Source organism: Channa argus, chromosome 18 (genome assembly GCF_033026475.1).
Source record: "Channa argus isolate prfri chromosome 18, Channa argus male v1.0, whole genome shotgun sequence".
Lineage (NCBI taxonomy): Eukaryota > Metazoa > Chordata > Actinopteri > Anabantiformes > Channidae > Channa > Channa argus.
In genome coordinates this window covers 17,123,911-17,151,600 of record NC_090214.1, presented here as the reverse complement: position 1 = coordinate 17,151,600, position 27,690 = coordinate 17,123,911, and the positions used below count along the sequence as shown (strand labels likewise).

The window sequence follows — 27,690 nt, the reverse complement described above, 5'->3', positions numbered from 1 at the left end:
CGCTCTTGGCACCGTCAGTCTGTGGACTGGTTCACACAGGCTTCAGGTAATCCTTCATCGGGAAATATCCTCCTCCCATAGACTACGGGATCGTTATTCTGACAAACCCAGATTCTCGTTGTAGTGTGCAGATCTAGAACTGGCTGAAGGCTGGGAGCTAATTCAGACTCATGAGTAAGCAATTCCGAACTGTTTGCTGATCCAACACTGAGGAAACCAGCCGAAGATTTTTGTCATATCTCTCCATAATATCAAATAATATTACGGAGATTTATGGTGCATCTGTCACTCTGTTGTGGGAGTGTTTTCACGCAACATTAGTCGTACAGATTATTTATTTATTTATTTTGCGCTTTTGTCACAGTGCGACCACCTGCGCTTGCAGACCGGCAAAGGCGGTGGCTGCCCGGAGCCTAGGAAAAAAAAACCTAAGACGCTGAGACACTGAGCATCTGTGCAGCTACACTCCAAAACACCTCACAGCAACCCCGCCTGCTGTAGGCATGTCGACCGCCGGGGAAGTCCCAGCCTTCTTCAAGAACATGGGCTCTGACAGCCCCGCCAGGCCCAGGCAGAAATTCTGTGGCATGTTCTGCCCGGTGGAGGGCTCCTCGGACAGCAAGACGCTGGACTTTGATGCGCTCTCGGCGTGCAGGGGCAGGAGTGACGGGCGAGTCATTGACCGGCAGACCGACATCTCTCAGCCGAGGAAGGTGGAGATAAGGGAGAGCACGGGCAAGGAAGCTCTGCAGAATCTGGATGACAAAAGGGTAATTTTCTTGTGCCTTGCATGGGTGTTGTGTTTGCCTTTGCACCTGTGTATTTTATTTCTTTCTCTGCGTCTCTATGTTCATCTCTAATTTCTGTCATCAGTCAACATTTAGATCTTTGCACGAGCCTGCGCCATTTTCATCCAAACCGTTCCAATTACAGCCTCTACCTCTCAGCCAAGTTTGTTTAAGCTGACAGCCAGGGTATACCTGACATCTTAGTTTGACTACGTTTCCCAGAAAGCACTGTGCTGTAACAGAGTAGCTGAAGTGCCCACCATGCAGTGCTGCCAGAGGGAGTGGCTCCTGTTAGTTAGTTAAAGCTTGTATGTTGATTGTTCCTCTTTGTGTTGCACAGTATGCTTGGCTGTGTACTGCATGTGTGTCCCTCAATCGTTTAAAAGCACCAGTGGTCGTAATAGTTAATGCCTGCGAAACCCTGTGGTGATAGGTCTTGATGAGAAAAATCTGCAACAAAGGTGAGAATCATCCACCCCTGTCGGGTTAGAAATGAGGCACACACATGGGAACACACTCCATACGATGGATACATGATGTAATGCATAGCTACAGCATTATTGTCCAGCAGAACTGAGGGTGGGGAGCTAATGGACAAGACGTGGCAGCACTGACTTACATGACTTGCAGGAAAACCTTTCCAGCCATTATCCAGGTTTTACAGCTGGCTGGTGAACCATGGCAGTATCAGTGTTTCCTTTACTTAATATTTAAGCACTTGGGATGTTGTTAAAAGCTTTGAATAGTGGTGTTGAGCCCTAGTGTCATGTTACACATTGATTGGAAGCGTTAGCCACACAATCTGCTTTGGACTCTCTTACTCCTACCACCTATTAAAGACTTACATGTGTAGTAGTGCTCTTCTCTGGTCTAAGAATACACATATGGAATTAACTGCATATCAATAAGAAAAAGAAACAATTCAACGGTGGGTGTTTAAAAGCTAACTGACATCTTGAGACCATGCTTCCTAATAAAAAAATTTACATTCGCAGACTGCAGTGGAAAAAAGTGCATTCTGAATTGCCTGATTAATTATTTTAATTTTCTATTCTTTGCCTTCATTTTGGATGCAAATTGTGTGTTGTTTGCTCCAGTGTATTGACTTCATTAACTGGATTTAGGTACTTTGTAGATTCAGGTTAATTAAATGAGCTACAAATAAATTAGAAATGACATTATTATTATGATGATGATGATTATGTACAATATATGTATGATCGTCATGGATTAATTATTGAATGCGACCTGCCAAGCTCAGGTCCAGGGCCCTAGTGGTCAGGGGAGCCTTGGGCTGCAGACCCGTATGCGGTTAATAATATTTCCTGTTCGAAAGTCAGTTAAAGGCCACAAAATGACCTCAAAGGCATAAAAAATATGCGCAAAAATGGACAAAATAACCCAAAAATCTTAAAACAAACAAAACATCAACAACAACAAAATGTTGGCCCATTTGTAACCGTTTTTCAATCTGGGATCCTAATAGAAAACCTGTCTGCCCAGAACCCACTTTTAAAAAATATATCCATAACTATTAAAAGTCAAGATAAGATTTTAATTATCCATGAAAAGGAATTCACAAGCTTCCTACAAAGCCAGAACACTAGATATTACAATATAATAAACTGATTCACATTCTTCTTAAGGAGAATATGGTTCACAATGAGCACTTACACTTCTGCTGCATGATGGTAATACTTTTGTACTGTTACTGCACTTTGGTGAAATATTAAAAACATTTTCTGTTTTCTTACTGTCAAACAAACAGGTCTGCTGGCTGTTCACACAAGTAAAAGGAAAATACATAATTTAGGTTTAAATGAACGAAGAACAACATATCACCGCAGTTTCTCATTTATTGCTGACTACTCTGTTGCATTATGATATCCAATTAAATTCCCCCTAAAGTTGTCCTTCAGGTTTTTTAGATATCTTTTCACAGCAGCAGCATCTGATTGAGCCACCGTGGATCCACTGTAGAACTATCGCTTTTTGTTGCTTGTGTAAATCCCCACTAACAGGACCGGATTATGAACACATCTCACTTTACGCACTGCTCTGCTTTTTACACTCTTTCATCAAATTCAGATAAAGTGACCAGAGTTAAGATGGCTGCTGGGTCTTTCTTCACTTGTTCAGCCGGTGCGCTCTCTGCCTCTTCACTAATCCAAGGAGAGCAATTGATGGCATTAGTGGATCTTTCCTGTCAATGGAGCCGGGCGAGGCTCTGCGCATGCTCTGTGGGGTTCTTTTATGGGGAAGAGGCTCGAGAGTGGTCCCTCCCTCCCTCTCCTCTTGTCTGACTCCGTCTGGGAAGGAAAGGTGTGGTGCATCGGCGGAGACCGGGAGGCTGCCAGGACGCGAGACATACTTTGATTCTTTACATTTGTGGCCTCCCGAGGATAAACTGTGGCCATACCGGCTTCTTCTTCATCATCGTCTTCCTTTCAACCGGCAGTAATCCGCACATCCCGTTGCATTGATAACGGTGCTAAGCCCAAGACGAATCACCGGTGACCCAAAGATGTCTGGATATCAGGGCAAGAAGAACATTCCCCGCATCACAGTGAGTGTTGGGGTGTTTTATTTTTCCGGTGCAGGGTCGTGTGGGCCTGCGGGTGTGGATGCAGGATGTCACCGGGGCGGCATGTTCCCTGCGCCGCTGCGCTGCTCCACGACAAACGTGAGCTGGACGGTCTAATCCCACGAGTCGGTGTGTTAAATGCATTTTGCAGATGCAAAAATGTGTTATTGTGCAATCTGCTTCAGGCGGACTGAATTCACGTTAGGGTCGATATATCTACGAGGCCCCCGATTGTGTGCCGAAGCCGAAAATGTGCAGTTTGCAGCATCTTTGCGACAAATACTCGTCTCCAGAGAAATGTATGACTTTAGGACATTTGATTCTGTTGCAGGTTTACTCTCAGCCTGCTATTCTTTGTCCCTGGTATGCAGAGCAGTTGAGATTTCTCGCCGGTGGTCTTTGTTAGGCGGTGTGTCTGGTGGCAGGGTATCACTGCACACCAACTGGTGGGGCATTTGCTTTCCCGCATCCGCTGTAACCCTCAATACCCGGTTGTGTGTGTGGTCAGGCTGTCCTTTCCCTTGAGAAAAACAACCTTTGATTTTTTTTAAAATAGCTTTTTTTAGAGTTGAGGAGAAATGCGAGGACACATTCACCGTGTCACTGTGGGGGCAGATTAGTTCCCTGGATTCAAAGCGCAGCAGAGGGGATGGAGGCTCAATGGAAAGTAGAGAATAGGGAGGGGAAGGGAGGGGAGCCAGGGAAAGGGAGGGGACAGTGGCTCCAATTTCCTTCCATGTTTCTCTTGCAGCTGTGTAATGAGGGGAAGATGCATATAGGGAGAGCTGATCAGGAAGAAGAGGTCACTGTCTACCCACCGTGATGTCGGTGAAGTGAAATAACTGCATCTAAATGTCAAAAATGGCGTTGAACAAATATCTCAAATGTTTATGTGATTTATTTATCAGCACAGATGCAGAATGAATTACTGCTTTTTACAGATAACAAGGGGAATTTGCCTCCTGCCCAGAGGCTCAAATGCTCAATGCCTGACTGATGTTAACATTTAAGTGAGCTCCTTTGATCTTCACTTTCAAATGTCATTACATAGAAGCCATGAGAACACAGGCCTGATCCGAGTTGGATGGTGCATTCCTCTTTATCCTCTGTTCGACATAGCCAGAGTAGCACAGGCCTTGTCTTTGACATCATGTAGACTGTAAACCAGGCTCATGAAGGAGCTGATACACACATCTTCTAAATCTGAGCAAAGTCTCCTGCAGCCCAGTGGTTAAGATGAATATACCTGCAAGATCTCAGCTTGTTCTTGGGTTGGGGAGCTGCATGTTTGCATCTTTGTTATCTCACACACATACACACACCAACTGTGACCCTGTCAAATAAGCTGTTTGATTGATCCAACTTCCTGGAAGGAAGGCAGATTTGAAGCAGGAGATATGTAGAGATAATTCTAAACCTAATATAATCCCAGTGAATACAAAAAATACATATTAAAGCAAAAACGGTCTTCATTGGTCAAAAGTTGACTGACATAAGTTGAATAATAGAGACTTATTGACAGCAGTTACATCAAGTCACATAATAATTTGAAACATATTCTGGACTGTGTTGATATCACTGTGTCTTTTGGTGAATCATTTCCCTCTTGAACTCCCAGGAGAGATGTAGTTGCCAGTTGGTGGAGAGATCAGAGGATTAGTAGGAGTTGTAGTCCCAACAGTGATTAAGTCAGACCTAAATGGATAGACTGCCTATTCTTGAACAGAGCCACGAATGAAAAGCGGGTCAGAGACATAATTCTCTAAAACTGAGTCATTCTTCTGGGAGTCGATTGATGCATGTGTGTGCATGAGTCTGTAGGTGAATAAAGAGAATGTGTTTGAGTAATTTCATGAACATTCAGTTGGTTCTGGGTCTTAACATCTTGACTTCAAGTGCTCTGTGAGCTACGTTACAAAGCAGGAGTCAGTGTGAGGAGCTTATTAAACCAAACAGAAGGCAAACAGGAAATGAGTTGAAGTTGACTCAAGTTAAACAGGAAAGGCTCCAACAGAAGAACTCTGTGTGTTCAACGTTTCTCTTTATCGAGCAACCAAAACCAAACTTTAGGTGAAATCCTATGCAGAATTAATCCGTTCTGCTCTTTGCCTATTTATCAGGCGTTCAGGGGTGGAGAACTGATGTCCATACTGTCTCGGCCAGATGGAGTCAGGTCAGCTGCACAGGCAGGGATGTACTTAAAGCAGCTCTCATCAAATATGAATGAACCCTCACAAGTTCACCAAATGCGATTGAAGCTTCTCTGTGACTCACCGCAGTTCCCAATATTCCTGATTCATAGAGCTAAATCAGAGCAGAGTTCAAAGGTTTGTGACAGGAGTGAACACTGAACCATTAATGATTAATGAATGTTCCGCAGAGTTGTTTTTTAATGTATAAATGTGTTGCTACGACTATTAATTAATAATCAATTATGCCGATCACTGAGTTTTCATTTAATATATTTGTTGAGTAGATGAAGCCAAAAAATCTCTACTTCAAGCTTTTAAACTGTGCTGTTGTTTTCTGTGTAATTTGATTCTAAATGGAACATATCAGTGTTTTTCGCCCAATGGTCTAATAAAACCAATAATATGAAGACTAACATTCATCAGATGACATACAAAAACTTAAATCTGAGAAGCTCAAACCAAATACATTTTCTTGCGTGAATAGCATCCTACATTTTTTTATTTAGTTTTTCTTTTTACCCCGTAAATTCAGGTTCACCACAGTGAATCATTAGTCCTCACGTTGATTCTGCATTCAGTTTCTTTTACATCGGATGCCCTTCCTGATGCGACCCTACAGGGCTTGGGACCTTCACCGCCCTCAGTGTCTTGCTCAGGGTCACTTCGACATGTGGTCGGGAAGAGCAGGATGTGAACCTCTGCCCCCTTGAATAATAACCTAAATAATTACAAAATAATTAGTAATTATTATTGTCTCTTTCTCTCCACCATCTATTTAACTGACTGGCTCAAGATTTTAGCATTAAGTTATTTTTGCCTCAAGCATGAGCAGGTTATTCGTATTATTTGTATCTGTGTATTAGAGCACAGTGAGGGATATAAATACCACTGGAAGTAAAATTAAAACAAGAACAAAAACTCTGTTGTAGCAAAGTAATGTTGAAAAAGGTAAAAATAGACAGAGGCTATAAAAAGACTGTCCTGGATTACAGTGTCTGTGACTACAATCCTCATAGGATGAGAGATCACTAGGCGGCCTGTTAGTATACCTGTAGTACAGTACTGTAGTTTTCCCCAGTGGCAGCTCAGCATGTGTATGTTTAGCTGCTGCTTAGGTGGCATCAGACTGTTCATGCTGTTATCTCACAGTGCACAGCTGTTCAGGCTGCTGTCTGCTCACACATCCCACACGCAGCACTCTGGGGTCCAACTCACCCACCCACCGACTCTGCCTCAATTTGTATTCATTATCATTTCGTATTCTCCCATTCATAAAGCCAGAGACAGAAGAAATGTGCGTGTATGTGTGGGTCTGTCTGTGTGTAGGCAAGGTGAACTTTTTCCATAATCAGCACCTGAACAAAGATCAGCTCTGGTTGAACTGTGTCCTATAAACTGCAGGACGATAAGTCTGAGACAAATTTTAAAAACATTTTTAAAAGTTAAATTGAATTTTCTTAGTTACTCTGGTTTTTTTTTTTTTTTTGTTATAACTAAAGATTCAAGACACAGAGATATTTGTTGTAGGCAAGGACAGTGTTTAGAGAAAAAAGAGAAGTCAAGAGAGTTAAAGTTCAATGTTTATTGCAAATATAGCTTAAGTTAAATTAATCACATTTAGAGGAATATTAAAAACTAACAGAGAATATTTAGGGTATTATAGTCAAAGAGAGAGTTTGAAAATGTAGTAGAATTTATTATACATCGAATACTAAGAATATTCATTGATAAAGAGAGAATTGATGATGCTGGTGAGATTTCTGATTAAAAAGGAAAAATTTCAGTAGGTTTCCATTCTAATACTGTAGCTCCTGCAGCTGTGGGTTTCTCTGCTAATGTGAATCAATACGAGAAGCTCCCGGTATCAGCTTCATGAACATACACCAAACAATCACTGTTTTGATGTATTTTTTTGCATCCTGCTCGTGTTTTATCTTTTCATCCAAGCTATTCATTTACATATTATCCCTCTGGGAGGCTGTGAAAGTTCTGTTTTGCCAGTGATTTAAAAGATTGGTCTTTTTAAAACTATCTTGTGAACATGTGTTTTTACAGCAGCTGTCTGGACACGTACAGAGGTAGCAGGCTGGGTTTTGAATAATCCGGGACGCACATAAATCGTAGTGCTGAATGTCTGACCTGGCAGCGTTCTCCACCTGACTTCACAAATGTTCCCAGGATACTTTCCATTTGGGCAACACAACACCGTGTTGCCAGGTTACGTCTGAGACTGGCAGAAGTTTTCTTAGTGCCCAAACTCACGTTGTCCTGATCTGATGGAACTTTTCTTCTGTGCAGTCTTTTAGCTATTACCTGCTAGTTTGCAAGAGTCACACCATGAATTGAAATCACTGTATTAGAGGAATAATAATGCCAGGTCTTTAGCATGGACATTACACTTATAAATAGGTTTTCAGTCATAGTTTTCGCATTAACAGTGGGTCATGTGTTTATGTATTCAGGGGCAGGGGTCTGTCACTTTTTGGTTTTAGAGCCCACAACATTACTGTTTCGGTTCAGTCTCACTGCTCTCATCAGTGTTGTGTTTAAACACAACAGACAGCGGTTTTGTGCCAGAAAGCTCTGAGAAACCCACCATGTGCTACCTATCCAGCACCAAACAACAGCCCAATATTACTCAGTAGCACTGTTTTTTGGTGACTCAGGTTCTATCACCCATGCAATTAGTATCAAAAGTAGCTACAGTGCTTTGTAAAAGTATTCATACCTCTTGAACGTTTCTCATTTTGTCACGTTAGAAGCACAAATGCATATTCATTTTATTGGGATTTTATGTGATAGTCCAACACAAAGTGGGACATAATTGTGAAGCAAAAGGAAAATAATAATTATTTTTCCGAATTCTTTCTAAAAATAATTAGTAAAGAGAGCCCATCAGTGTGTAATTTAATATAATATTGAATTTAATATAGTATAAAAACAGCTGTTCTGTGAAGCCCTCAGGGGTTTGTTAGAGAACATTAGTGAACAAACAGCATCATGAAGTCCAAGAAACACACCAGACAGGTCAGGGATGAAGTTGTGGAGAAGTTTAAAGCAGGGTTAGACGATAAAAAAGCACTGTACAATTTATCATCTGAAAATGGAAAATGTTTGGCACAACTGCAAACCTGCCAAAACATGGCCGTCCACCTTAACTGACAGGACGGGCAAGGAGAGCATCAATCAGAGAAGCAGCCAAGAGTCCCATGGAAACTCTGGAGGAGATCCACAGCTCAGGTGTGAGAATCTCTCCACAGGAAAACTATTAGTGGCAAGAAAAAAGCCATTGTTGAAAGAAAGACACAGCAAGTCCTCACAAGCCATGTGGGGGACACAGCAAATGGATGGAAGAAGGTGCTTTGGTCCGAAGAGACCAAAATGGAACTTTTTGGCCTAAATGCAAAACGCTATGAGTGGCTGTAACCGAACACTCCAGCATCATGTTGTGGGGACGCTTTTCTTCAGCAGGGACAGGGAAGCTGGTCAGAGTTGATGGGAAGATGGATGGAGCCAAATACAGGACGATCTTAGAAGAAAACCAGTTAGAGTCTGCAGAAGACTTCCAGCAGGTCAACAACCCTAAACATGCAGCCAGAGCTACATTGGAATCGTTTAGATCAAAGCATTTTCATGTGTTAGAATGACCCAGACAGAGTTCCGACCGAAATCCAACAGAGAATCTGTGGCAAGACATGAAAATTGCTGTTCACAGCTGCTCTCTGTCCAATCTGACTGAACCTGAGCTATTTTGCAAAGAAGAATGGGCAAACATTTCACTCTCTAGATCTGCAAAACTGGTAGATACATACCCCAAAAGATGGCAGTAAAAGGTGGTTCTACAAAGTATAGAATTAAAGAAAAAAGTAAAGAAAAATGCATGCCACACTTTTTTAGATATTTATTTGTAAAACTATTTTACTTTCACTTCACAATTATGTACCACTTTGTGTTGGTCTGTCATTTAAAATCTCAATAAAATACATTTACATTTGTGGTTGTAATGTGATAAAATGTGACTAAATTCATTTGTCTAAATTAAACACCCTAATCTGTATTTTGTTAGTCATGCTGTCTCCCACACGATCGGCATCCCCACTTTTCGAAGTTTAAGAAAGACCCATCATTCTGCTTCTTACTAGATGCTGCTGTGACATATACACGTGTTTACATTTGGTTTTCTGCAACCAAAACAAAATTTTATAGCAACAGTTGCCCTACTGAGCTTCATCCACATCCTGTTTGTGAGGCTGTAGGAAGTTTCCCATGAAGGAAGGGTCATTGTCAAGTTTGGCACTGATCCAGCACAGACACTCTCCAGCCCTTGGGAGGTTCCAAACAGTTAATGATTATACCGAGCATCCAAAGGAAGTAGCGCCGTGGTTCTGCTAATTCTTTAGTGTTCTGCAGCTCAAGCTCCTCATGTTCATGACTAGAAGCACCTATATAGAGGGATCTTGCAAAAGGATCTGCCTGATGACACCAATAATTATTCTGCAAACATAAATTTGTCTCTTATTCTTGGCTCACACGAGTCGGTGTAAAAATACGAATGTGGACTCAAGTCACTTGGCGAACTCCAGCACGTAATGTGATAATGACACTCATGATGAGGCTCATGATGTAACGGCATATTTCAGAGCAGTTGTTGGGATGAACGAAGGCCAGCAGTGGGTTGGAGCGAGGCCAGTCGCTCCACCAGCACAGTCTGCTCTGCATAGATCGAAGATTACCACATGATCTATTTGCATTAATTCCATCAGTGCTGTCAGAGTGAAGCCACACCTTTCAGATGACAACTGCAAAGCATTTTCCAGAGCGGCTGCAGTGTGTGTGTGTGCTTCTGTCTTCCTTTCTTCAGTAAAGGCTTGTGTTGCTGCCAGCATATGAACTTAAAGAAGTCTGAGAAGATAAAAGAGGATATGAGCTATTGTGTCATTAATGTGTTTGTCTGGTTACTGTACAGCAGTAGTAGAAACAAAGAGACAACGTAAGATAGGATGCACTTTATTAGACCCAGATTTATTTCACTGCCTCCTCTATATTAACAAGAATTAATGTACTGTTAACATCCGGCAAAAGTATAAGCACTGGATCATACAGTACATCGAGTATACTGCGTTTGTTTCAAAAACGCATATTATGACCTTTTTCATATTCATTTTCATCATGGGACAAATCTATAATTTAATCTTCAAAGAATTAAAGTAGAACTTTCCCATTTCCCATATTAAATTCTTGGCAATAGCACAAGTCTGGACCACAAGTCATGAGGGTTTTTTGTTAAAGAAGTGAGTATCAGACCTCCTTAGACCCCCCAAGACAAGAACTTATGGAAATACAAAGATAGCCATATTTTAGTTTTCCAAATGTATTTTGATCCTTTTTAACTTCTAATAAAGTACAAGACTAAATTGTGGCGACACTGTATTAAAAGTCCTATTGCTCACTTATGCTAGTCCTAATGTTTGAAGTCCGTCCTCTCTGCTGCACCCAGGTCTCCCTCTCCCTGCCCTGATACAGCATTTCTCTGCTCTTTCTCTGTGCTACACTCTGCACAGCCCTTCTGGTATTAAGAGTCATCATATTACAATAGATATCAATGCAAATAATAATGATAATAACAATACATTTTATTTAAAAACGCCTTTCAAGTCACTTACAGTCACCATACAAAGAAGCAACAACCAATTTTGGGTTAAACTCAAATCAAGCAGAAATCCTCTCTTTTTTTTAGAGCTGAATCCCTTTGCATTGCTCCTCATGATTTCCTTGAGACCAGGGTGAAGTATTCATATTGCATCTTTTGTTGGATCAACAGTCTTAAAATATACAATGACATAAAACAGAGAACTGTAGCAAATCCAGACATTTGAGAAGCTGGAAGCAGTTCGACAGTAAAACATGTAAAAACATGTGGCTTATTGTATGAGGACATGACATATACCAAACACTGCATGTTTGACATGAGGTTCCACTGGGTCCTGGGAAAACACATTCCACCTGCTGCTGGTTGTGCAGTACTTATTTCTACCTCTGTGACAGAGTGTTGAAATAAAATCCTGCAAAATGAAATAAAAAAACAACCCTAATTGTATGAGCTGAGTCCTGCAGTGCAGAGTTGTATCTGTGCTGGTTCACATGTAGGGTGGGGCCCTCACTGAGAGCCTGCAGAGCAGCAATTGTGCTCAGGGCCAGTGCTGCTGGCTGTGCAGCAGCTAACGGCAGCGGCTCAAACAGAGCAGCCTTTGTTAGCAGGGATTGCTGGAGTCCTTGTGACCAGAGCTGACACTCCCTTTTTGGACAGACTTGGGGTGACTTGAGGGAAGGAGGGGTAGACACCACTCCTAAACACACACACACACACACACACACACACACACACACACACACACACACACACACACACACACAAACAAATGGCACAGCAGGCATGGATGATTGATTACACAAGGTCTGCGCTGATTGGACGTTTCTCATGTCTGTTACTGGGACAGCTCAAACACACGGAGAGGATGAAGGGGTGTGTCGCGAGGTGGGCTGCTGTGTTTATTGTTGTACCAGTGAGTTATTCCCCTAATTTTGTGACACATCATGGTTATTTAGATTTTGTAAAGAACTCCTCTACTAAACGGCTGCAGTTACTGACAGTTGTAGTTAAATTGTTAATAAAAATAGATTTGCAACTTATTTTAATTGCATTATTAACGCTGGACAATATTTACACACTTTGCAGCAACATATGCTGCCAGATGATGTCATTTTCTAAATATACAATGAAATATAGGTGCACTGACAACAGCCCTAGCATGTAGATTACGTTTATGGATCTAATTATTCTCCTGGTGGAGAGGAGTAATGCAGCATAAAGGAAATGTTTAATTGAGAAGGTTGATAAGTTGCAGCACTCACGTCTATGTGCTCTGTATGAAAGTACTGCTATCAGCTGGATAAATTCCCTTAGCAATGGACTTGAAGTGAGGAAACATTCTGCCTAGTTCCAAAGCTAACAAGATCCCTCACAGCTCACTGATTAACACGCTGTGATTTGTTTGTTTAATCTCCTCCAAAAATCGGTGTAAAAATAGCTGTACCTGTAGCAAACCTGACATCATTCGTCTCTCGGTAAGCCTGCGTTTTTGCATCCCTTAAAAAAATTAATAATAATATTAATAATTCAACAAAATATGACAGACTTCTCAGAATGATGTTATTAATAAGGCTCTGAACTCTGCCTATTTAGCGATTTTAGGGAAGTGAGGTAATTTTTAGAAGTCCAGGGGCTGAGTTACAGATTTAGGGGGATGCTGCAGCTGAGTATTCGATTACACACTTCTGTTTCAAACTGCTGTCCTCAGATCCAACTCCATGTTTCTTCTTTATCTGTTTTCTTTATTATTAAGCTCCTGCCCCGTCCTCTGCCCAGTTTTTCAATCCCTCTTTTTTCTTTCTCTAATTCCCTTCTCACATAAACCGAATCATTGCTAAATCATCCACACATAAACACGGTTCTTCTCTAAACATCACAAATCTCTGTCGTTGCCTGTTTTATCCCTATGCTTTTATTAGAGTATTGAGTATCAAGAGTGTATTTTTAATGGTGTTTCTGTTTGTGCGTGATGGGTTTTTGAGTATGTTCTTTTGTGTGTGCAGCCGAGGAAAACTAGTATGGGTTCAACTGCACAACCAGGTGTTCCATGTCAGAATCCATCCTAAAAGAGGCCAGGCAGAGGCTGCTCTGCTCATTCGACAGGTTCTGAGTATTTATGTGAGGTTGCGAGTGCCAATTCTTTTTATGTGACATTTCCCAAAATGTCTTCCATCATATGTACGCAATCGTGCCTCCAACTAAGCCAAATCGGATGCTCACCTCTATAAACGTATTTTTATAGGTATCCATAAAATTCCAGACCAGCCTGCAGTGTCAGGTTTCCACAGTTTGACTTGTGTTAGTGTTTAGTGTGTTTAAAAGTGCTGATCATCTTTATTGCTTTGCAGAGTGACCGTCTGCTGATCAAAGGAGCAAAGATTGTGAACGATGACCAGTCCTTCTATGCTGACATCTATATGGAGGATGGAGTCATCAAGTGAGTTTACTGCTGTTTATTTAATAAAATTTCATAAAAATACAATTAAAGCTCCTATTATGCTGATTTGTCCTTTAACTAATTGCTATACATCTTTTTTGATGATTGATCAAATGATAAATTATAACAAAAACTAGAAAAAGCTAAATAAATTTATTCATTAAAATGAGGACATGATTCTAGATGGAGACCCGAAGAAATCACTGTCCTGTTTGAATGTTTCTCAAGGGACCACTGCTCCTTAAAGGGCAACGGCACTGATTCTAATGTCTATTATGACAAGTACACGTATATAAGCGGTATTAAACTACCTCTGCCTTTCATGTTTCCTGTCTAAATATCTGCACTCCTTCATATGAAGTGATCTGGAGGAGGATTTAATCAGTTCAATAATCAATTGACGTCTTTTTTTGTCTTATTGTTTACATTTTTTTCAATTCTTTAGACAAATTGGGGAAAACCTCATTGTTCCCGGTGGGGTGAAAACTATTGATGCACACGGCCGCATGTTGATGCCAGGTGGCATTGATGTGCACACACGTTTCCAGATGCCCGATCGAGGTATGACATCTGCGGATGACTTCTATCAGGGCACCAAGGCGGCACTGGCTGGAGGCACCACTATGATCAGTAAGTCACTGACCAGAAAGCTTCTACTGTCAGGGCTTATAGTTGCAACATTCTTCACATGTTTTTATTAAATAGTAATATGCTCCATTTGTTATCTTAAGGTGGGGAGGTGTTGTAGAAACTCTGGTGACACAGAGTCACTTCACATTTTTCCTTTTCAGTCACAGCTTTTAAGATAAGAATGATGCAGATGATTCAGCATGAAAAAAGTTAATGAGAACATCTTCTCCAAATGTCCCTCTCGCCTTCCCTCTGACTCAGCAGCTACATTCTCATCTCCCTCAGAACAAACACTCCTAGGCTTGCTGTGTGTTGTTGTCGCCTCAGGCTAAACACTGACTGCTTCAGAGTCAGACAGGTCTGGAACTGGGAACTGGAATGTCAGTAGAGTGCAAATCACAAGTGGACAGGCATGACTGCACCAAAAATGGAAAGTGACAAAGGAGAAGTTTGAAATGTGATTTTAGAACTTAGATTTAGAGTCTGCACATTTCTCATAAAATGCATCTGCAGCAAGAATGCACTAGCCTAGTCTGAAGATAAAGACTGGGATCTGATGACTTGTGATGAGCCATTGTGTTCTGTCATACATGTGAAAACTCTGACAAGTAACGCCTCCAAATGTAACATCTTGAGCCCAGGTAAATTTGTCTTTGTGGTGTGGAAACCATAAACAGATGATAGTTTGTATTCTGAGCACTAGCTCTGGTTTGTACAGAGGCGTGAGTCATGTATCTGGTTATTTTCAAGGGGGATCAATGTGCTTGCTCACTTGAGAGAAACGTGGAACATATTGGGCTGCCTGATTTGAACTATCACATTTAGTTCTAGACACAACATCCACAGAGGATATCAGATATCAGGTCAAAGAGTCATTGTGTTCAACCTTGTGTGTATTCAGTTGACCATGTCGTTCCCGAGCCCGGTGTCAGCCTAATCTCGGCCTTCAAGCAGTGGCAAGAATGGGCCGACAGCAAGTCCTGCTGTGACTACTCGCTGCATGTCGACATCACCGAGTGGCACAGGGGCATGCAGGAAGAGATGGAGACGCTTGTAAAGGACCATGGTATGACCACTCCCAATGTCACAGTCTTCATTTTTGGAAAATCTCATATTTAAAGCTGATAAAAAAACTCATTTCAATCTGGCTGCAACAGACATGTGTTTGCATGTTTAAGCACTTCAATAATTCACATCTTTTATTTGGTTTGGTTTGTTAGGTGTCAACTCCTTCCTGGTCTACCTGACTTATAAGGACATTTTCCAGCTTACTGACTCCCAGGTGGGGGCTCTTCTTCACTTCGTTTCATCATGTCTTTGTCTGTCTCTATGGACAGTAATACATTTTCTTCCCAGTGCGTTGCAGCATTTTGAAAAATGGTAAATGCTGTGTCTTTGACTGCACCTCTCCACAGTAGGATGTATTTTATTTGTCGCATAGAAAACAACACCAAAAAAACCCAAATTCTGCTGCAGCCTCAAATAGAAATCTACTATTAATATACTACAAAGTTGATTTGGATAAAATGTGGAGGGAGTTTGGCATTTTTTGGATTTATTGGATTAGTCAGTGTAACAACTAAATCACATTTGTTTACTGCTCCCTTCATTACACTGAGCTTGGCCAGATTAGTAAAAGTGGTTAAACAAAAATCTATTTATACATATTTTTGTCAGCTTTTTAAGCTTTCATTTATAATTTATATACGTTTTTCCTGGCAACCCGTTGTTTTGTGGCCTTAACTTTAAAACTGCAGAGATTGGTAGCCTACAATAATTTTGACATTTTAATATCACATAAGCTGTATCTCAGTCTTGATTTTGGCTCTTGTACTCACCATACAGTGAGAGTTACAATGTGAGTGTGTTTATCTTGGAGACGCGTTGCTGCGTACTGATCATCTGTGTGTTTCTCTTGGGAGACTGAACAGATAATGAAAGCCACATCTGCGTCCAAGCGTCTTTCTGAGTCATGGTTAAAATGAATTAATCCTACTTGAAAGCTGCTTTGAAACAGATCTGTGTTGATCTTTGCACCTGTGTGAGGAATGTTCACACGCCCGTGCAGCCAGAGTTGATCATTTTCCCTCTCCTGTCAAACTTTGATAGCTTTTTATTGTTGTATGTTTGACAGTTTGGAGATGATGACTCAATTGAGATGTCAGTTTTTCTCCCGTCCATGAACTCATCTTATTACTTACACAATCAGAGAGTGGAAAACACATACAGTGTAAAAATTTGGACCAATATTTTTGTTTTAAACTCAATAAGGTTGCATCTCTAATGGAGATGGAGAATACTTTCAAAGTCTTAGTGTGACTAGAGTGTCTATTTATTGACATTGATACTGAGAAAAATATAAAAAGTAAATGATCAGTTGCGTAAAGGCCTGGCCAAATAATGAAGAATGAGGCCGAACCCCCTCAGAAACTGTTTAGAACAAAAATGAGAGAATTGCATACCAATAAATTAAAATCAGAAAATGGTGTAGCCTAATATAAAAACAGCATTAAAATCAATTTCACTGAGCTTATTGAATGTTCTCTTAGATGCACAACATTTGGCAGAATAGTGATATAACAGCGCAAGACATGATCGAATTCTTCTTGGAAAGGGCTGTATTTCAGGTGTTGAAATGAAAGTAATAAAAGTATATAAAAAAGTTGCACGTTAAATGCTCTATCAATCCATATGGCATATCCCAGATTCTGATTTATGTAATCAGCCATAGGTACATGTAGCACAGGAAAACAAGCAGGACAGTATAGTTCTTGAGGACCTGGAAAGAGAAAGAGAAAAGCAGCATGTCCCCAAATCCCCACATTAAATTGCAACAATCTTTACATTTTTTAATCGACTACAATCTGTAGTTGTTCTACCATGATGTATGTTTGTGAAAACACAGACATAATGTGCATGAAATATAATGTTGAAACTCCTTAAGCTACTAATAAAGGAAGGTTTTTGCAAATGATTTCAGTGTTTTTTTTATCCTGTTTTGTCAAACACAGCTTTAATTACAACTTAAGGAAACACATACTATATTCCTGTAGCAACCAGAAAAATACATGATGGGAGAACACACTCTTCAGCTCCATGCTTTCTAATGAATAAAACTAAGTAATCTGACATTTCCAAATGCAACCTACTAGTCAAGTTAGTGACCATAGAACAAAGCCCAGTCTTGAGTCACACGTTGTTACGTCTAACTTGTTGCTGGCAGTAAGAACAGTTGTATTCACTTGTGTCTCTTTGCTCCAGGTGTACGAGGTGTTCAGTGTGATTCGGGACCTTGGAGCCATCGCCCAGGTGCACGCTGAGAATGGAGATATTGTAGTAGAGGTACAACGCTTCACACCTCAATGAGCAGGGAGCTGGAGATGAAAAGACATGATTTTCTTCTGGATGTCTTAAGATTAGCATCAAAATAGAATATAAAGTCCTAAGAATATAAAGTTTTAAGAGACATTGGGCAACACCAGTATGTTGTGTACAAAGACTGTAATTTTGAAACCCCATTAAAGCCATGACTTATCATTTTCTCTACAGTCACAATGAAATGTTTAGTCCTGAGCAAACATATAAAGACGAATAGTCCTGGAGGTCTTATGCAGGCTTTGAGTTTAACTGCCAAGCCTGCTTATTAGGAACATGTGTGCACCTGCACATTACTTAACATCTCACATTTCCATTGTGCGTGTGTGTTTGTGTGTATATTTAGGAACAGCGCAGGATCCTGGAGCAGGGGATCACTGGACCTGAAGGACATGTCTTGAGCCATCCTGAAGAGGTTAGGCTGAGTTTAACCACAGTGGATTATGACTGTGTGATTATTTTATGGTGAAAATCTGGTTTGATTTGGGAAGTGATACAATGGCTAAGTCTGTCTGATATGCATTTGCAAAAACCCTGTTCTTCCTTTAGTAGTTCCTTTCTATAATGTTCCTTCACAGCCTTCACAGCTGTTGCTGCTACTTTTTTTAATGGTTTTATATTTACTGTAGCGTACTGTAGACTGTTGGTGTCTCAAAGCTTTGGCAAACACTTGAGTTTTCTTCTCTGACATAAGTTCATATACTTAATGTTAATATCTCTGACCCACAGCTGTTGTGGATGAGATCACATCCTTTACATAAATCACTCATGAACATGAACATTCAGTATTTGAAACAAGGCATGGAATGAAATTTAAAGCATGATCTGTTAGTAGTTTTGGTCCTTCAATAATCTTTCTGCTTTTAACTCCGACCTAAATATTTATCTACGTTACGGTAAAATACGGAGTGTTTCTTCAGGTGAATCAAATTCTGATGTTGAAACTATTATGTTTTGTGATTTATAGTATGATGATTAATAGCATCTGGAAAAAATGCAGGAAAAGGGGGGAAACTAAAAAAAAAAAAAGACGAAAAACAAACCAGATGAAGAATCCACAGTGTTCTCTTGGATCGGAACAATTTGTTAGTGTTTGTCTTTTTCCTGCCGTTCCATTTGTCAAAACAAGTTGCCAAGGATCTCTTAAGTGTTTTACCTTATTTCTTCTTGCAATGTGTGGAAAACAGACTTTAAGGACATTACATAATGGAAACGCATTTGAAGAAGTGGTTTAATATGTTGGGAAATATTTAACTTTGGTTTCTTACTGAGAGTTAAATGAGAACATTAACACCACACTCATGTTCGTATAGTACATACTCCCCCCAACACCACAATCAGATTTTCAAATAGAAATCATTAGTATTATTGACATGTCATAGTTCTAGTGAGAAAGAAGGAAGGGACTCAGACTTGTGTTTGTCCTCTGTTTCTCTCTCCTACAGGTGGAGGCGGAGGCAGTAAACCGCTCTGTGACTGTTGCCAATCAGACCAACTGCCCTCTGTATGTAACCAAGGTGATGAGCAAGAGTGCTGCTGATGTCATTGCTCAGGCCAGGAAGAAGGGTGAGACTGATGTTGTGTAGTGTAAAAAAAGCGTAAAAGCGTAAAAAAAAGTGCAAACAGGAGATAGAGACAGCACTGAAAGCAGCACACAGTACACATGGTATTCATGTGATAGTGTGGAAGTGTAGTACTTGGTGTCAAAATGGGACTGGACTTTCAGGAACTGTGGTCTACGGAGAGCCAATCACTGCGAGCCTGGGAACAGATGGTTCACACTACTGGAGCAAGAACTGGGCCAAAGCAGCTGCCTACGTCACCTCCCCTCCCCTGAGCCCCGACCCATCCACACCAGACTATCTGAACTCCCTTCTCTCCTGGTAAGAGCACGAGTCAAATATTCATCGTGGACATTCAGTGACTGTCATTATGACATTATGTTATAATTAGAATTAACACCGGGTGATTTATGCTCTTCCTCCAGTGGTGACCTGCAGGTGACAGGAAGTGCACACTGTCCTTTCAACACTGCCCAGAGGGCTGTGGGCAAAGATGATTTCAGTTTGATTCCTGAGGGCGTCAATGGCACCGAGGAGAGGATGTCTATAATCTGGGACAAATGCGTGGTATGTTTATTTATTTGTATTCAAATGAGCTGTGATTTTTGAAAATAGATAAATGAAATAGATCAGAATCAGATTTCAAAATGACAGCACAGTATTTAATCTTATACCATGATATCTGAATATCTATCTAAATGTATATATAGATAGATATAACATTTTCTGTAAATCATGAAAACGATAAACGATCTTCATAAAATACTATAAAAAATAGTTTTGGTATACCCAGTGAATTAAATACCTCACAGAATAAAGTACTTCATCATATGGAATGGAATGACTGTGTCTCAGATTGGCTAAAACAGTGTTTAAAACACTGGAACTCCTGGTGGTGCTGTAACATCACTACAATACCAGTGATGCTGTAGCAGTAGGTTACTATTTTATGTTTTTAAAACCCAGTGCTTCACATTTGAGCAGAATGCTAATATCAATTTGCTAATTTGCTCAAATTTGCAATGCTAATATTTATCAAGAGATTTTAAGGGGATAGAAGCTACAGTATAAACACTATGGCTAAATCTTTAAAAGCAGACACATTTAAACATCATTGCAGTATGTTAGTATTGAAAACATGAAACAAAGTAAACATAAGACCAAATAATAAGATGCGTGTACTATTCTTATTTATTGTAGGTAACAGGCAAAATGGATGAAAACCAGTTTGTGTCTGTGACCAGCACCAACGCTGCCAAGATCTTTAACCTGTATCCCCGCAAGGGTCGAATCGCTGTGGGTTCAGATGCTGATCTGGTGCTGTGGGACCCAGACATCACTAAAATCATCTCCGCCAAGAACCACAACTCGGTACGATTATCACTCAGAACGTGCACGTTTAAAATTTTGTTGAAGGGCACTCAGATGACAAAGTGCACAAAAGTATTTGAACCCCAGTGTCCATGTACTTTTAAACATCTTGTGTAAATGTGAAAGTCACGGAGGAAAAACCACCGCAAATGAAATGTCAGAAGAGTGATATTCACTTTCTTTTTAAAAATACCACGAAATATATGTTAGTATTCATAGAAAAACACTAAATGTTTTTTTATGTGCTAATAGTTAATTATAATAATTGATATTGAAAGATATTTTTGTCCACTGTTTTGTTGCACGAGGTTTTTATGATCTACGTGAACAGGGTGTGGGCCTCACACACTGTCAAGGGAGTGATGTCATTCTTAAAATTTGCCAAACTGGAACACATCATTTATGATTGTTACCAGGCAGACCACTGTTTATCCGTGTGTGTGTGTGTGTGTGTGTGTACGGGAGACTATTGCTATGTATGTTCTTGGAATCTGTTTATTTTATCGCGTCATGTTCTTTGGTTTCTTTTTATTTCTCCTGTTCAAAAAGTGATGGAGTATTTGTGTGTATTTCTGTGTGTGTGTGTGCGTGTGTGTGTGTGTGTGTCACATGTTAGCCCAGCCTAACAGTGATCTCATTTGAGGCTGTCCGAATCCACTAGATTGCCATGACCTCAGCCTTAGTTCCAGTAGCTTTTAGGAGAGAGCAGTCGTACCATACCAATTTTAAATTGGTCGCACAGAAACCTCTTCACCCACTGTGTCCACACACACACACGCACACACACACACACACAGACACATAAACCACTCTAACTACTTCTTCATCTTTTGGCCTGAGAACTGAGGCCTCTGTGCCACATCAGTTGTTCTACCCTGAACGATTATCTTTGCTTTTTTTATTAGCTTTAGGAGCCTGAGGGGAACACTTTTAACTCAGTTAAGCTCCTTTTGCAAGTGCACTTTCATCCATAAACATTTTGGCAATTTTTGCACAGTGACATCATGTGTGACCACAACATCACTCTGGCAATATTTCACATAGAGATTAAATGAGATTTTCACAAATCTGTGAACTGTAACGGCAACATTTCCAGATAACGACTGAGCTACAGGGAGATTATATCATTCTTATGATAATGGAAAATCAACTTGAGAAGAGAAATATCTGCTTTGAAGATATTTTTGTGATGATACCATATATTGACTTTGGTGTTTGAGGCACAAGCAGCTATAAAAAACAACACACAAACACGGCTTTTCACTGTCAGACAAGAACTTCAACCTGCTTCAAATCTATAAAAAGAACAAGTAGAGCTATTTGAAAATTATGAAGTATTTGTAGCCAAAGGTAATCTATTATCTATTATCACCAATCAGCAAACCAGATCGTGACCCTTCGTACTGGGTTAAAGGAGAATATTCTCAGTTTTTTCAAAAATAAAGGGAAACATAGTGGTAGGGGCAACACCTTATCTGAGCCCCCAATCCAACCAAGAAAAAAATTATTTACTGTATAGAATTAAGTAACCAATGTGAAAATTCAGAACAGTCTTATAATGCATTATTAACATTATATCTTCAAAATCTTCAAAAACCGATTAAAGGCTAATTTCACCAATTTCCCATTTGTATCTGAAACTTCTAGTTGTACGAATGCATTTACATGAATGGTATTAAACTTCCCCCACCTTTCCATACTTTAAAAGATATCTGTGGTTCTAGCTGAAACATTTTTGAAATGACATCTTGAGTAAATTTTTTGTTCAGTTGAAGTTATTTGGCACATTTCTGTACAACTACAACCTTTATAGTGCGAGCAACAAGATCACATCAACTCCTCCAGATGACGTCATCTGGAAACTTTTTTCCGGTAAAGGCACAGAGACATTATTACATAGAGAAAGCAGAAAAACATTTAATAGCATGCTTGTACATGTTCTCTCCAAACTGGAGCCATAGGAAGCAAGTAAAAAATTAGCAAAGTTGCCTTAACCAAATGTTTTTTTCGGTTAGGATTAACCGTCCTGTTACTGTGACATCATTGCTCTTCTCTACAGACTGTCGAGTACAACATCTTTGAAGGCATGGAGTTGCGTGGCGGGCCTCTGGTCGTCATCAGCCAGGGCAAGATTGTCTTGGAGGAAGGGAACCTCCATGCCACTGAGGGCTCTGGACGCTTTGTGGCCCGCAAACCTTTCCCTGACTACGTGTACAAGAGGATAAAGGCTCGCAGCAGGGTACAGTTATGATTTTAATCTGTTGGTGTCAACGTTGTAAAGAGTTTTATTAGTCGGGTTGTGGTTGTTTTTTAAATGATGGTAAAAATCGGAATGTGTAGTGTGGAACGGCCACAGCCTGCATGAGGAAATTCAATTTGACATGTTGCTTCACACGTGCACCAATTTTAATTACCATGATCTATAATTGTTTTGTGTTGTAATCTGGGTAGGTGGGGTGGGGTAGGCGTGCAGCTTGTTGTATTCTTCATTGTTTGTTTTCACTCCTTTGACCCTTGTGTCTGCTTCACAAATTGCAGCTGGCTGAGCTGAGGGGTGTCCCCAGAGGACTCTATGATGGCCCAGTCTGCGAGGTGTCAGTCACCCCTAAAACCATGACTCCTGCCACCTCTGCCAAGACCTCACCTGCCAAACAGCCCAACCAGCCCGTCCGCAACCTGCACCAGTCTGGCTTCAGCCTGTCTGGTTAGTGGAGACATTAGTCCAGAATCACTCTTTGATGGTTATTACTCTTGTGTTGCTCGGTTTTGATGACAGATTGATGGGATGGTTGAGGTTTAAGTGGAATTTTCCCTTTTTCCTATACCCAGAGTCTAGCAAATTCCCAAAGACCTTTTATTTTTTTCACTCAGTTTGAAGCCATGCTAGAGCTTTTTTTCAATGTTGTGAAATTGAGTTGAAGATCTTCTCAAATAAGCCTATAGGAAAAGGTTTAGTGTTGCAGATACATAGCTGATAGACTACAGGCTGGAAATAATGTATTAATTAAAAAGAAACAAGTAAATAACAAACCTTTATTTAGACTGTGGTTCTCACACATTTACTTTGAATAACTGGGAACTTCCTTGTAGTGTGATCACAGCTGGAAATCTACTAACATACTGACATTCGCCATTCAAAAAATTGTTCATACTGAGCTCAATTTCGGCAATAACTGATCATTGAAACGAACATTTGTAGTGTTTTTACAACAATAGCACTGAGCTACTTTTTATCTGATATTTTCTCAGTCCTACAGACTGAATAGAAAAGTCCGTCATAATCAGTCCCTCCAGGGTTTTGCAGACCTTTTTGTGATTGTTGGCCAGGCCCAGTGAGACAGAGAATTCAAATGGGGAAAAAAAACTGAAATAACAGCTTGCTTTTGTGCAGACACAACGTTTAACAGCTGACTTGCCATCTATTCTCAGGTGCTCAGGTTGATGACAACGTTCCTCGCCGGAACACCCAGCGCATTGTAGCGCCTCCAGGTGGCAGGGCCAACATCACCAGCCTGGGTTAGAGCTGTGGCCTCAGCTGCTGAGGAGGAAGTAAAGATCTGAGGGTGCGATGACTGAGGGGTCAAGAAACCATGTCACGAAACCTTTTGCCGCACCAGGGCAGGCCGTCGGTCAGCCTCGATCTTTTGCCTCCTCCCCTGCTGCTTTTTCATGTACCCACTCCCCTGTTCCCTAAAACCTGATCCATACAGGACACAGCTAGAAATGAAAAACAAAAAAAAGGTCTGCCTCATATGATGAAAAAAGAGAAAAAATGAAAACACTTCTTATTTGAGCAATTTTGACTGCATTGTTTTATGTTTTTTTATTATACTTATTTCCCTACCATGAATCCTTTTGATATTTTGGTTAACTATTGTTTTAATAGAGGGCTCAATTGAAGAAAAGAAAATAATGGAGCATGGCTATAAAACAAGTATTGCTAACATCTTGTTATTCAAAAGGCCAAACAGTAGGTAGCTTGAAACTGAACAGTCTAACAATTTATTCAGCTGATGAGAATCTAATACTTCCTTCAAGCTGTTGACTCTATGTGATTTGTATAATGTTGCATCCAGTGCATCACCATCCGTCACACGCTCAACATCCAATTGATAATTTGCCATAAGAATGTACTTTGCATTAGAAAAACTAATTCCGATCATTTATTAGAGTCAAAGACTTCCACTACACTGGCTCTCATCTTATGTTTTCCCACCTGTGGCTTTGCTAAGGTACAGAAGTAAAAAACAAATTTCATATTTGGCAGCTGCCTTAGAGCTTGTGTGAGTTGGCTGGAAAGTCTCGTGAAGAAGAGGGAGCTTTGGCAGGTAGTAAATAGAGCTTTATGTCTCATCTGTGAGTGTGTAGCAATGGGTAGGTGGGAGAATTGAAGGAAAGATTTAATGTTTGTAAGGTTTTACTCGCTGCCATGTCCAACTCAACTTTTCCTCGCCTTATTGCTTCTAAACTTTGTCCACTCAGAGTACAGGGAAGCTGCCATTCACTACTCATTGTATTTTTCCGAATCATAGAGCTCCAGATTTTGTGACTGACAGCCGGTGAAGCATCTGATAACCATCCATCACCAACCAGTGCTTTTACATAGAGAATGTTTCTCCTCCTCCAAATGTGACTGTTTTTTACTCATCCAAATCCCTCTTTCCTTTCAACTCTTTATGTGCCTGAACCCGCAAAAGTTGTACTGATAGTTTGATATTTTTTGGGGGGGGCTTGTTATGTTATTATTATTGAGGTAAGTGAAGGATGTAAGATAAAAAAGATGTAAAATAGCCAAGATTAACCGATTCAAAGGTGCCAGATTTTGTGCTTTCGTAGGGCCTATTCTGCCGGTAGAGCCCCTGTAAAGACGAAAAATGCTCGATATCTTGAAATGTTCTAATGTTTTAGAGTTTTTAACTTGTTGTCAAACTGCTTTTTAGTGTGATTCTGTATCTAGGTGCCTAAAGGCTCAGCACTATTGATTTACGCTTGAAGGTAGACATGAGCTAATGTATTTCTGACTAGTGTGCAGTGTTGATGTGTGAGGGATGGGACACACACAGCAGGGTCTTGTAACAGCAATCCTTACTGTTTTAAACAATCCTCTTTTCCCTCCCTACGATCTGGTTTTTATTAAGCCAAGTAACTGATTTCCTGTGTGCCGTCGTATGGCAGCGAGGTCTTGGCCGCTACCACCATCCTTCTGCAGCCTTTTTGTTCCTCATGACTCAACATGGAGCGACTAGCTCAACCTGACATGGACATAACCACAGGGCTGGTGTAGATTAAAAAATTATGTAGGATTAAAAAATGTATGTACATTTTTTAATTCTACATAATTCTACATAAAAATGTTTTTTTTATGATTAAAAATGTAGATTGATATTATTCTAAGCTTTAAACCAAGCTTACATTTTTGGATTGAATTTATCTGATTGCATAAATCATCACAAACTAAACACCGCCCACTAGTAAAAACCAGGTCAATTTGCACCAAATTTTGTGCATTTGAGTTAAAAAATTCGAAATCATATTGCTTTTATCTTTTCACGTTTTTTAAAGCACCCTTCCAAACTTTGAACCAACACTGAGGATGTGACCTCTGGCCCTGCTAACAACACAAACTCTACATGTGAATCTGTGTTTCAGTGTGAACAGATCAAGGTCTGTCTTTACACAGCTCATTCCTAAGTCACAGTCCCACATACAGTAGACACATAGTGTAGATATTGAAACTTACACCACTTCTATTTTTGTGCTTTCAACCCCACTTTCCAGGCGTCCTCCACTCTGATCTAACTGGAAGCCTATAGAAGGCAAAGTCTGTCTGCATTACAAATGGTACATGTATTTAAAGAATCCAAAGCAGGGGTGGGGGGTGGGGGGATGCAACAAAAGTGTGTCTCTGTAGCATTCAAAGATGAGACAAGATTCCATAAGATCTCCATGGCAACCTACACATCACACAATTGTCTTTCTATAAATCAGAAGCAGTGACTAGACTTTCTGTCATTCACTGTGGTCTATGGTTTTTTCTTTGCAGACACTATATTACTCACTACTACTGTTACTTTAGGCAGGAGGGTACATGGGTGATGTGGGGGTGAAGTCCTCAAACACTAATAAACTTTGACAGCACCCATAGCTCTACTGAGAGTAAAAATGTGTTTGTTGTATTTTTGTAATTTCCATATCGCTCATTTCTTTCAGTTTGTCTTTATCTGTGGTTTTCTTCCCTCCGTTCTCCTTTTTCTTTCCCTCCCTCCTGCTCCAGCTCTTTCATTGTTTTTGGCTGTTGCCGTGGTGACAGACCCCTCCACTCTCCCGGGGTTCTGCTTTTTTGTTTGTCATGGCAACGCTTGTCAGATTGGAGGTTGCCATTAGCAACACGTCCTGCCCTGGTGCTATTAGCACAGCTTTGCACACACACACACACACACACACATACACACACACTTTTATAATTATGTTGTGACTGTGTTGCAACATTTCTACATAATCCTATGCTGAGTTGCGTGGGATCCTCATTCTTCTGCTGCTTAAATGTAGTAACATGCACACACACGCACGCATGCACTCACGCACACGCACACACACACACATTTTAACACTCCAAACAACAAACAGCTGTTGCTGTGATGCAGCTCCCATGCCTAGAGATCTGACTTGGATTTTAAAAACCAGCTGTCAGCACTGGCATCCTCGCTGTGTCCCATGCCTCCTTAGTTTACACGTACACACACTAAAACACACACTTATACTCCTTTAATGCTCTGTCAGTTTGGATGCTTTTTCTATACCATATTATGCTAATAATATATGAGTGATATGTATGTACGCAACATGCTGCAGACTGAAAGGAGCTTCCTTCTGTTCTGAGGTTGTAAATGCTGTCAAACACTTCTTTCCCTTCTGAACCCATTTGTCCCCCCTGTAACACTTTTCCCTTTTGTGAAATTGAAACTGTGTGATGGTATTTGTCTTGGTGGCTGTGGGGTTTCTGGGATGCTTGCTACACTATTAAAAGGTGTCTAATCCCATGGATGGTAATGTAATAAAAACAACACGGACAAGAATAAAAAAATAAATAAAATAATCAAA

General features: G+C 40.4%; 1 protein-coding gene across 3 annotated transcripts; it reads left to right on the top strand.

Moving 5' to 3' along the window:
* The first annotated feature begins 31 nt into the window (after positions 1–31).
* dpysl2b (dihydropyrimidinase like 2b) lies at positions 32–27,690 on the top strand. 3 transcript variants are annotated; one of them, XM_067484807.1, is made up of 15 exons: positions 32–46; positions 365–770; positions 13,563–13,651; positions 14,097–14,281; positions 15,183–15,347; positions 15,502–15,563; positions 17,543–17,623; positions 18,003–18,071; positions 19,102–19,222; positions 19,383–19,539; positions 19,644–19,785; positions 20,419–20,589; positions 22,649–22,828; positions 23,128–23,293; positions 24,019–27,690. In XM_067484807.1, exons 2-15 carry the CDS (start codon positions 504–506, stop codon positions 24,108–24,110), a joined length of 1,947 nt encoding a protein of 648 aa, XP_067340908.1. In that variant the 5' UTR covers positions 32–46; positions 365–503; the 3' UTR covers positions 24,111–27,690. The 3 variants fall into 3 exon arrangements, with proteins under 3 accessions (XP_067340908.1, XP_067340907.1, XP_067340909.1); XM_067484806.1 differs by lacking the exon at positions 32–46 and having other exon boundaries at positions 103–770; XM_067484808.1 differs by lacking the exons at positions 32–46; positions 365–770 and adding an exon at positions 3,066–3,354.